The 11,666-nt window shown below is 42.3% G+C and overlaps 1 protein-coding gene and 1 non-coding gene across 2 annotated transcripts; one reads left to right on the top strand and one right to left on the bottom strand.

Annotated features, from left to right (window-relative positions):
- The first annotated feature begins 2,042 nt into the window (after positions 1–2,042).
- Positions 2,043–9,897, top strand: LOC141155575 (uncharacterized). Its single transcript, XM_073642444.1, has 2 exons — positions 2,043–2,411; positions 9,223–9,897. The coding sequence occupies exons 1-2, from the start codon at positions 2,043–2,045 to the stop codon at positions 9,622–9,624; spliced, it is 771 nt and encodes a 256-aa protein (XP_073498545.1). The 3' UTR covers positions 9,625–9,897.
- Positions 9,898–11,340: 1,443 nt separating this feature from the next.
- On the bottom strand, positions 11,341–11,413 carry TRNAK-CUU (transfer RNA lysine (anticodon CUU)). Its single transcript has one exon. It is a non-coding gene; the product is annotated as a tRNA-Lys (tRNA).
- Between the last annotated feature and the right edge of the window lie 253 nt (positions 11,414–11,666).

The raw sequence follows: 11,666 nt of genomic DNA, 5'->3' as shown, positions 1-11,666 counted from the left end.
TCTAAAATGGGCACACAGGCGGCGTACTTTGACAAGCAGATCCGGCAGCTCCGAGTAGAGGTTAAGCACATGGGCCAGGCATGGTACATGTGCGAGCTCGCCTCAGAGCCGCCACCAGGTTCCGGCCATTCTCACTTCACGACCATGCCTGGCTGTAGGTTCAGCGGTGTCAGCCACAGATCTGCCTGCTCTTTCAGAGCTGTCCACAACTCTTCAGCACTGTGCTATTTGTCACTTAAGCATATTAGCTTCAGCACAACCTGTTGCCGCTTGGCTGAGGCAGTGCTGCAGTGCTTCCAGCTTCCAGTGCCATGTGCCTGATGCTGGTGGTGGTCAGGCTGGTAGCTTTGCTACCCCTGCTGATGCTGGCCTGGCAGGTGGTGCAAATGGCCTTTTTGGGGTTATCGGCAGAGTCTTTTAAAAACAACCAGACTCGGGAAGACCTAACAGTTGTACTGGCAACTTCCATCGTGTTGGTGTTACAGGGAACGGTTGCCCGCCTTCTGTCTGAGGTCACCTCACAGCTTGTTCCTGCCTGTTGGGGTCTCTGCCTCCCTCCCCCTGTGTGCTGCTGTCCTCGCTCTGCATGTCCTCCTGCCAGGTTGGGTCAGTTGGGTCAGTTACTATATCATCCACCACCTCGTCTTCCACTTCCACACCCTGGTCCTCCTCCTGACTTTCTGGCAATTGTGTCTCATCATCATCCACCTCTTGTGACACTTTCCCACCATCGCCTCCGTGGCTGCTCAAATATTTGGGCATCACTACATGCGATCTCCTCTTGGCCCGCTTCAAGTGGACCAGGCGAGAGGCCCGAATCTATAAATGGAAAAGTAAACAGCTCTTCGGAATGTCCAAGTGTGGGATCAGTTGTCTCTGGGTATTTGGCATGGTGGGAGGAAGGAGGATCAGGGTGAGGAATATGCAGTCCAGACTCATGGCTACTGAGACTTGTCAAGGGCTGTCACATTGTAGAAGGATCATCTTTATTCTCATTTGCACAAGGAAAGACTAGAAGCAATGGGATGAAACTGAATGGGAGGAGACACAGATTAGATATTAGAAAAAACTTTTTGACAGTTAGGGTGAATAGGCTGCCACGGGAGGTGGTGAGTTCTCCTTCAATGGACGTCTTCAAACAGAGGCTGGACAGACATCTGTCTGAGATGGTTTAGTGAATCCTGCTTTGAGCAGGGGGTTGGACCAGATGACCCAGGAGGTCCCTTCCAACTCTACTATTCTATGATTCTATGACCGTGTGGAAGACAGGGTGGTGGGGGTGGCTAAGTGACTGGTAGCATTATCTGCTATCCAACTATCCAACCAATAACCTTTTCACACTGCTCTTTGTTCAATAGTGGTGTTCTGCAGTCCCCTATGTTTGTGTTTGTTGTGGCACAATTTCAGCTTGCCCATGGCCTCGGCCTCAGCATGCACCATTACCATCACGTCCAGTTCCCTGTCCCTTGCCACGTGCCTTGCCCATTTTAAATGGAGGACAATATCTTCCACGCTCACTACAAATGGCTGAATTTGGAGCGAACTTATATGTGATCCGTGTGATGGACTAACCACAGTTTTAAATAGCTGGCCTGTAGGTAACTATTTTTAACAGCAAACTGGTGTCAATAGCTTCACTGACACACTGCAACAAAATTTCAATGGAGGCCAGAAATGGCAATATTTTCAGCGCAATTATATGTGATCCGTGTGAGATTCTCAAAGCACAATCGTTAACAATCCCGAAAAGTAGGAAGAATGGGAAGCATTTAAGGAAACCAGGATGGATGAACACAGAACTTAAACACATGCTAAAAAGAAAGAAAGAAATGTTTATTAAATGGAAAGAGGGAGGCATATCTAAAGAAGATTATAATGCAGTCTGCAGATCCTGCAGGGCACGTATCAGGTTAGCTAAAGCTGACAATGAATTAAGGCTTGCAAGAGATGTCAAAAGCAATAAAAAAGGATTTTGGGGGTATGTCAAAAGTAAAAGAAAAGTCAAAGATGCTATAGGATTTTTACAGGATGAAAATGGAGAAATGGTAAGAGAGGATGTTGAGAAGGCCGAACTTTTTAATTCCTATTTTGCATCTGTTTTCTCTCAGAAAGAAAATGTAACATCAACTGATCTTCACTATCCTTTTAAAGGAATAGAGGAATCCAAGTTATCTGTAAACAGAAAGATTGTGAGGGAATATTTAGCTAACATAAATGAGTTCAAGTCTCCAGGTCCAGATGAATTACACCCCAGAGTACTGAAGGAGATCGTAGAAGAAATTTTAGAACCACTCTCCATAATCTTTGAAAATTCTTGGAGAACAGGAGAAGTCCCAGAAGACTGGAGAAGAGCAAATGTTGTTCCTATCTTCAAAAAGGGGAAGAAGGTGGACCCAGGGAACTATAGGCCGGTGAGTCTGACTTCTATACCAGGAAAGATCTTTGAACAAATTATTAAACAACATGTATGTAAGTACATGAATAAGAATGAAGTGATTAACCAGAGTCAGCATCGGTTTGTAACTAACAAGTCATGTCAGACTAACTTAATTTCCTTCTATGACAGAATCACTGACTGGGTGGATCAGGGAAATGCTGTAGATATAGTATATCTTGACTTCAGCAAAGCATTTGACAAAGTATCTCACACCATCCTTAATGAAAAAATGACCAAGTATGCAATGGACCAGGCAATTGTTAGGTGGATTCATAACTGGCTTAGTGATCGGACTCAAAGGGTGGTTGTAAATGGCTTCACATCCAGCTGGATGAATGTCTCAAGTGGGGTACCACAGGGCTCCGTCCTGGGACCTGTATTGTTCAACATCTTTATCAATGATTTAGATGAAGGAATTGAGGGTAAACTGATTAAATTTGCTGATGACACAAAGCTAGGAGGGATAGCTAATACTAGAGAAGAGAGAGAGAGGATTCAAAAAGACCTAAATAAACTGGAGTAGTGGGCAGCAACCAACAGAATGGTTTTTAACAGGGAAAAATGCAAAGTACTACATCTGAGCAATAAAAATGAAAAAAGCATATACAGAATGGGAGGAATAGAGCTAAGCAACAGTACATGTGAAAAAGACTTAGATATACTAATAGATCATAGACTGAACATGAGTCAACAGTGTGATGCAGCAGCAAAAAAGGCAAATACAATTCTGGGATGTATTAACAGAAGCATACAGTCTAGATCACGTGAAGTCATTATCGGTCTTTACTCCTCTTTGGTCAGACCTCATCTGGAATACTGTGTACAGTTTTGGGCACCACATTTTAAAAAAGACATAGACAAACTGGAGCAAGTTCAGAGAAGAGCGACCAGAATGGTGACTGGTCTGCAAGCCATGTCCTATGAGGAACGGTTGCAGGATTTGGGAATGTTTAGCTTGCAAAAAAGAAGACTGAGAGGAGACTTAATAGCTGTCTACAAATATGTCAAGGGCTGTCACATTGTAGAAGGATCATCTTTATTCTCATTTGCACAAGGAAAGACTAGAAGCAATGGGATGAAACTAAATGGGAGGAGACACAGATTAGATATTAGAAAAAACTTTTTGACAGTTAGGGTGATTAATGAGTGGAACAGGCTGCCACGAGAGGTGGTGAGTTCCCCTTCAATGGACGTCTTCAAACAGAGGCTGGACAGACATCTGTCTGAGATGATCTAGTGAATCCTGCTTTGAGCAGGGGGTTGGACCAGATGACCCAGGAGGTCCCTTCCAACTTTACCATTCTATGATTCTATGATTCTATGACAAACCACAGTTTTAAATAGCTGTTTTTTTAGAGCTGTAATATGGAAAGGACCTGGCTGTATTCTGCAGTGCCAACAAGCAAATGGCGCAGAAAAACGGTGCTCTCTGGATTGCTTTTTAAGCAAATAATCAGGATTAACATAAAAAAATATATATATTCCTGGCCCCTGATACCTGGGGCTATTTGTACAAACATCTGTAAAAGCAGCAGACAGACCTGGAATGGACTCTCTTGCTATGTGCACTGCAGTCTGCAATATACTCTGCCTGCCTGTCTAGCACTGATATCTCTGCAGCTGGATTAGTCCTCAGAAGGACTGTTAGTTGAGATGGATATGTGTCTTTATAGTCTAGTATACTTACACTAACTAGAAACAAGCAAATCTCTCCCTAGCTCAGCAGCACCTCTCCTTACACTGTCGGATTCCGGAGTGACTGTGACGAGCATGGCGGCTCCAGGTCTGATATAGACCTGATGACGCTGTGCGGCCAGCCAATCACTGTAATGCCACAACCAACATGGCTGCGGCATTACAGTGAGTGGCAGGCAATCACTGCATGTCGATTTGCGCTCTAAAGAGCACCAAAGATGCAGGGAGGAGACCCGAGCTCCCGCTGAGCAACCCTGGAAATACTCGACGAGCACCGAGCAGTAGCAAGCATGCTCGCTCATCACTAATTATTATTCTTAATTATTGTCAATGTTGGAACTGCAGGAATACAAAGTATGCAAAGTCACAGCGAAGTGTCCCATAACCTGGATGAACCGCTGTGTTATAGCCACACATGGATTTTAGAAGAGAAAGTAAACGCTAAGACTGTAATTTTACTGGTAGTCATCATTTCTGATGTTACTGCTGCCATGTAACCTACTAGCTGTCAGAGGAGGAGAAACCAAGGAACAGGTAATGACGTTTTGGGCACTACATTAGCTGGCAATGCTGTGTTATCATTAATTAATTATTATTATTATGTGGTTGGTAAGCTGGCCTCCTATGGCCTATTATGGCCAATATTTTCTGGCTGGTCTATGGGAGCTATTATGTGACTAGTAAAAATCTGAGGCCCATTATAGCCACTATGCTGTGACTGGTCTATGGGCACTACTGTGTAGCTGGTATTAATCTGTGGCCCATAACAGCAATTATATTGTGACTGGTTTATGGGCACTAATATGTGGCTGGCATAAACTTGTGGTCTGTATGTGTCTTATTTATTTATTTTACTCACTTATATAGCGCCATTAATTCCACAGCGCTTTACAGACATTATGGGCACTGTCCCCATCGGGGCTCACAATCTAAATTCCCTATCAGTAAGTCTGGTACTACTATTAGGTCTTTTATGGCCACTACCCTGTGTCTGGTCAATTAGCACTTCTGTGTGGTTGGTACTAGTTTGTGGTCATTTATGGCTATTATCTTGTGACTCGTCTTTGGGCACTACTCTGTGGCTGGCACTTACAGTAGGTAGGGAAAGTATTCAGAGCCCTTTAAATTTTTCACTCTTTGTTTCATTGCAGCCATTTAGTAAATTCCAAAAAAGTTCATTTTTTTCTCATTAAAGTACACTCTGCACCCCATCTTGACTGAAAAAAAACAGAAATGTAGAATTTTTTGCAAATTTATTAAAAAAGAAAAACTGAAATATCACATGGTCATAAGTATTCAGACCCTTTGCTCAGTATTGAGTAGAAGCACCCTTTTGAGCTAGTACAGCCATGAGTTTTCTTCGGAATGATGCAGTAAGTTTTTCACACGTGGACTTGGGGATCCTCTGCCATTCTTCCTTGCAGATCCTCTCCAGTTCCGTCAGGTTGGGTGGTGAACGCTGGTGGACAGCCATTTTCAGGTCTCTCCAGAGATGCTCAATTGGGTTTAGGTCAGTGCTCTGGCTGGGCCAGTCAAGAATGGTCACAGAGTTGTTCTGAAGCCACGCCTTTGTTATTTTAGCTGTGTGCTTAGGGTCATTGTCTTGTTGGAAGGTGAACCTTCGGCCAAGTCTGAGGTCCAGAGCACTCTGGAAGAGGTTTTCATCCAGGATATCTCTGTATTTGGCCGCTTTCATGTTTCCTTCAATTGCAACCAGTCGTCCTGTCCCTGCAGCTGAAAAACACTCCCATAGCATGATGCTGCCACCACCATGTTTCACTGTTGGGATTGTATTGGGCAGGTGATGAGCAGTGACTGGTTTTCTCCACAAATACCGCTTAGAATTATCACAAAAAAGTTCTATCTTCATCTCATCAAACCAGAGAATCTTATTTCTCATAGTCTGGGAGTCCTTCATGTGTTTTTGAGCAAACTTTATGCGGGCTTTCATATGTCTTGCACTGAGGATAGACTTCCATATGGCCACTCTGCCATAAGGGCCCGACTGGTGGAGGGCTGAAGTGACAGTTGAATTTGTGGAACTTTCTCCCATCTCCCTACTGCATCACTGGAGCTCAGCCACAGTGATCTTGGGGTTCTTCTTTACCTCTCTCACCAAGGCTCTTCTCTCATGATTGCTCAGTTTGACTGGACGGCCAGGTCTAGTAAGACTTCTGGTGGTCTCAAACTTCTTCCATTTAAGGATTATGGAGGCCACTGTGCTCTTAGGAACCTTGAGTAATGCAGAAATTCTTTTGTAACCTTGCCCAGATCTGTGCCTTGCCACAATTCTGTCTCTGAGCTCCTTGGGTAGATCCTTTGAGCTCATGATTCTCATTTGGTCTGACATACACTGTGAGCTGTGAGGTGTTATATAGACAAGTGTGTGCCTTTCCAAATCAAGTCCTATCAGTTTAATTAAACACAGCTGGACTCCAATGAAGGAGTAGAACCATCTCAAGGAGGATCCCAAGGAAATGGACAGCATGTGACTTAAATATGTGTTTGAGCAAAGGGTCTGAATACTTATGACCATGTGATATTTCAGTTTTTATTTTTAATAAATTTGCAAAAATTTCTACATTTCTATTTTTTTTCAGTCAAGATGGGATGCAGAGTGTACTTTAATGAGAAAAAATGAACTTTTTAGAATTTACCAAATGGCTGCAATGAAACAAAGAGTGAAAAATTTAAAGGGGTCTGAATTCTTTCCGTACCCACTGTATCTGTGGCACCCTATGGTCACTATTACATGGTTAGTCTATGACAGACCTGGGCAAAGTGCGGCCTGCGGGCCACATCCAACCCTCTGGCTGTTCCAGTCCAGCCCGCAGACCGAGACAGCCGAGGAGCTGAAAACAGTGGCCCACGGGCCGCACCGTGCCCGCCCGCTTGCTGTCACCACTGTATCCATACATGCTGACTACATTGGTTAAGGAGGGGCCTCTGGCCCCTTCCTCCACCGATCAGCGTGTGAAACAGTTGACGCGATGATGGCATTTCATCGCGTCAGCTGTGTACTGCAGTCAGCGTGTCAGCGCACTGGAGACAGGAGCAGAGGTAGAGCGCCTGGGGAAGCGAGGTATGTGGTATATAGTGAAGCTATGTGGGGCTTATACGATATCTAGAAGGAGCTGGGAAGGCTGTGGAGCTTTAATGCTGGACATGGAGAGGCAATGGGGGTCTCATGCTGAACATGGGAAGGCTGTGTGGGGCTCATGCTGTATATAGGGAGGCTGTGTGGGGCTCATGCGGTATATAGGGAGGCTGTGTGGGGCTCATGCTGTATATAGGGAGGCTATGTGGGGGCTCATACAATATCTAAAAAGGGCTGTATTCGGGTTCAAATGGTATATAGGGGGATGTCAGCATATTTAATTCTGCTCAATTTTGAGTGATACAATAAATATTCATATAATTATTAATAATATAATAATTGTTATTAATATTGAGCAAAATTAATTTCAGTCTATTGGTTCGGCCCTCCACAACAGTCACTGTCTCTCATGTGGCCCCTTAGGAAAATTATTTGCCCACCCCTGGTCTATAGTCATTACAATGTGGCTGGCACTATTCTATGGCCCTCTATGGTCACTATCCCATGGTTAGTTGATGGTCATTACAATGTGGCTGGCATTAATCGGAGGCACCTTTATAATCACAATTTTGTGACTGGTCTATGGGTACTACTGTGTGACTAATACTAATCTGTGGTCCCTATGGCCATTGTCTTATGGGTAGTCTCTGGGTAATATTATGTGACTGTTTCCCAATTATGAAGACTATATTTTTATTGGTCTTTGGTCAATATTATGTGGCTGTGGCTGGCACTAATCTGTGGTCCCTTGTGGTCACTATTCTATGGCTGTCTACGGGTACAGATTTGTTGCTAGCACTAATCTGTGCCCCCCCCATCATGATCACCATCCTATGGTTGGTCTATAGGCATTACTATGTGGCTGATACTATTATGTGGCCTAATAGCTACTATCTTATGTGTGGCCTACAGGCAATACTATGCCACTGGCAATAATCCGTGTCCTCTTTATGGCCACTAAGCTCTGGGCATGGCTTATTATGTACACTTTGGTTTCCTATGTACATACAGTCGGTATGGAAAGTATTCAGACCCCTTTAAATTTTTCACTCTTTGTTTCATTGCAGCCATTTGGTAAATTCTAAAAAGTTCATTTTTTTCTCATTAAAGTACACTCTGCACCCCATCTTGACTGAAAAAAAACAGAAATGTTTGGCCACCTCTCCATGTGTGGCCACCTCTCTGCTGCAATTGGGGAAAACTAGACATTGAATTCCTAAATGCTGCCCTTGGACAGAATCAAGGGCCACATCTGGGGTCCATAAAATGTGTCCGGCTTCCAATCACCGATTCACACATTGTGATTTCCTTATATTTAGGTGTGCACTGATATGACAGGTGACTAATACCTAGGATGTCGAGAATTTGACCGCATGCCTATATCACCAGTGCTGAATATTACATATGGTACCAGCCTATCATTAGCTGACAAATTCTCCCAAGGTAATTACATGACCTACATTTGTGTCCTCTTGCATTTCAAAATATGGGACAAGCACTGGACTATTCATTATGTCACATAAACAATGGACTAACTGGTTTCTAATGTGTTTCAGAATTGGAAAATACATACAATTGATATATTGTGTGCTTTGTAACAAAATTTTAAAAAGGGGATCCTGTACCTTTAAATTAAAATAAAATTATGCTAATATAGTTTTTGCCTTTTGCTGCAATAAAGATATAGGGGATGATTCATTAAGGTGTTTACGCCAGAATTCTGGAGAAAAACGCCTTAGTAAGTCGCAATATTTTTGCGCAACTCAGAAGTTGCACAAAAATATTGTGACTTTTAGCATTTTCAGGCCAGTACCATGGCAGCCCCAGAGTGAGCACAATTACATAGATACAGAGAAAAGTACATATTACTAAGTCTCAATTTGTTGGCCTGTGGTGGAGAAGTACAGGACGAGGTCAACATTTCGGAAAGATGTAATAGAATAAGCAACGTTCTGATGTCAATATAATTTTCACCATGTATGTTCCTCCGCAGACCCTAACGCCAAGAATGTCATCTACATCTTCCGCGCTCTTGTTATTTGAGCTTCTCCTCTGCCTTTTCAATCCATACCTGTCGACTGGTCAAAAATGGGAATCTTTTAGGAAAAAACAGATCACCACCTCTGCGGTGATCAACTGTGCTCCTGTCATGGCAGGAGAATGTCCGGAGTCGCAAAACTTCATCTACACACATCCGAGAATCCTGGAGAATGTCTGCCAATATATCACCGGCGAGAAAAACGTCAGCAAAAGCAAAGAATTCAGCGTCAGTACCTGTAAGAAAATGCCAAACACGTCCTGTAGCTACGGGAAAGCAGATGTCCAAATTGGGGTGATATGTCTGACCTGCCGAAACAGGAAACCCGTCCGATTTGTTAAAATGGGAAATTGTTAGTCGGTTTCAATTAAAAATACAATGGTAACAATAAAAACATCAGCTGGCCACATACAAATTAAGCTCTCATATAAGGTTTACCAACAGGAAAATACAAAAAACATTTTGGGTCTCAGAAAAAAACAACACAACACATTTTATTTATTTATTTTTTTTTAGGCCATGTTCACACATAACATAAGTACTGTAAGTTTTTTCTTCTTTTTATCCGCTTGTTTTCTTTAGGAGTTCACACCAAAACATACAATAAAAATTGTTTCTGATGCATTTTTACTGAGCTTTTCGATGCTTTTTCTTCATTTTTTTGTTACTTTTTTAGGACTGATTTGAATCAGCAGGTTTATTTATCCATTTTGTACAGAAAAGTTTTGATTCTGTAACGCGCAACTGTGTTGTTTTTACTTGTGATTTTTCAGGCTCCTTATAGAGGCCTATAGAGAAAAAAGAATGCACCAAAAAAAAAAATCTCACTTTGGAAAAATAAAAGGCAAAAAAAAAAAGAAAGAAAGTAACGCAGCGGAAAAAAATGCAGAACATAATCTAGTTATAGTTTAAAATTAAAGAAATAAAAATGTCGGCAGCAAGAGCCGATGCAAAAATGACAGTAAAACCGCCAGCGAAGGAGCCGCTTCAGAAAAAAGACTGCCTGCTTGCGCCAGCGTCTTAAAGTCGCATAACCTTGGGCTTAGTTGATGGAAAAATAAAAAGTTATAGCTCTTCGAAGGAGAGAAGGAAAAAAATGAAAATGCCCAGTCCTGAAAGGGTTAACCTATGATACCATGTACTGAAAAATGGAAATAAAAAACAATCTTCATATAAGTAGTAAAATGGCGGGTCTGGAACATTTTATTAGGCCGCAGGCTGCCAAAATAATCATCTGCATTAACCAATTGCATAGATGCTACAGTTGCTATTGGAATATAAGACTGTGTTCACACAATGAGTATTTGGTGAAATATTTTCTGCACATGAGGTTACTTGCAGTTTTTTTTTCATTGCATTTTTGAGTGCGGTTTTTATTTGCACGCGATTTTATCTCGTTTTTGTCTCTGTTCGGTCGTGTTTTATAATGTCTGTGAAGCGTTGTGGAATTAATAGCGCTATATAAGTGAGCAAAATAAAGAAGTAAAATATAAAGCTGCTTTGTTTTTGATACTTCCTAGTATTTGGCTTTGACAAAGTGTTATTAATACAGTCATGTGCAGATTACACGTGTTTTTAGTGCGTTTTTTTACCTGTGGGTTTTCCGCATCTAACGCAATTCTATGGGGAAAGTCTGCACATGAAACTCAGCGTACACGCAAGAAAAATTGACATGTGGTGGATTTTAAACAAGCGCGGCAGGTCAGATTAAAAAAGCGTAAAAAAAAAAATAATAATTCAGATTACTACTAAAAAAAAAAATTAAAAATTGAAGAAAAAAAAAATCACAATGGGCAATGACATTTCTATAAATCTCCAACCACTTTGCTGCAGTTTTTTGCAGAACGAAAATATGCAAAAACTCATTGTGAGAACTTAACCTAAGGGAGTGACGTGATTTATGATTGTGGTGGCAGCAGGTAGGTGTCGACTGTCTAACACATCTGGTGCATACTGACCCGTGACATATATATATGTACATGACGTATTGGAAAGGGGTAAAAAAAATATATAAAGTTTCCAGAATTTAGGAGAAAAGTTCGGAGGATCCAGGGAGGCAAAAAAAAAAAATCCCGCCCAACGTGGGGCTCGAACCCACGACCCTGAGATTAAGAGTCTCATGCTCTACCGACTGAGCTAGCCGGGCTGGTTGCTACTAAACCTGGCCTATGTTTACATCTACGTAGGTGACCCACCTCCCCTCCCCCCTCATTGCTATCTGCAGGGACTCAAGTTACACTACATTCCACATATAGGGGTGGAGCACGGACCGGCGCTTTAAGTAGTCACTACTCCCGGGGAATTGGTAATGCCTTTTATTGTGAGCCAAGGCTCATACAGAGGAAATGATAATGACATGACAGTGATGGAAGAAAAGACGGCAATCCCTTTAAGAATTG

The sequence above is a fragment of the Phyllobates terribilis genome, unplaced genomic scaffold (genome assembly GCF_046119375.1).
Source record: "Phyllobates terribilis strain yellow unplaced genomic scaffold, ASM4611937v1 Scaffold_7__3_contigs__length_470593459, whole genome shotgun sequence".
Classification (NCBI taxonomy): Eukaryota; Metazoa; Chordata; class Amphibia; order Anura; family Dendrobatidae; genus Phyllobates; species Phyllobates terribilis.
This window is presented reverse-complemented; position numbering and strand designations above follow the sequence as displayed.

Excerpts from the sequence above, each read along its gene's own strand:
- LOC141155575 (XM_073642444.1), top strand. The coding sequence starts at position 2,043 with ATGGTAAGAGAGGATGTTGAGAAGGCCGAACTTTTTAATTCCTATTTT. Across the intron at positions 2,412-9,222 it reads ACCCAGGGAACTATAGGCCG|ACCCTAACGCCAAGAATGTC; the intron begins GTGAGTCTGACT and ends GTTCCTCCGCAG.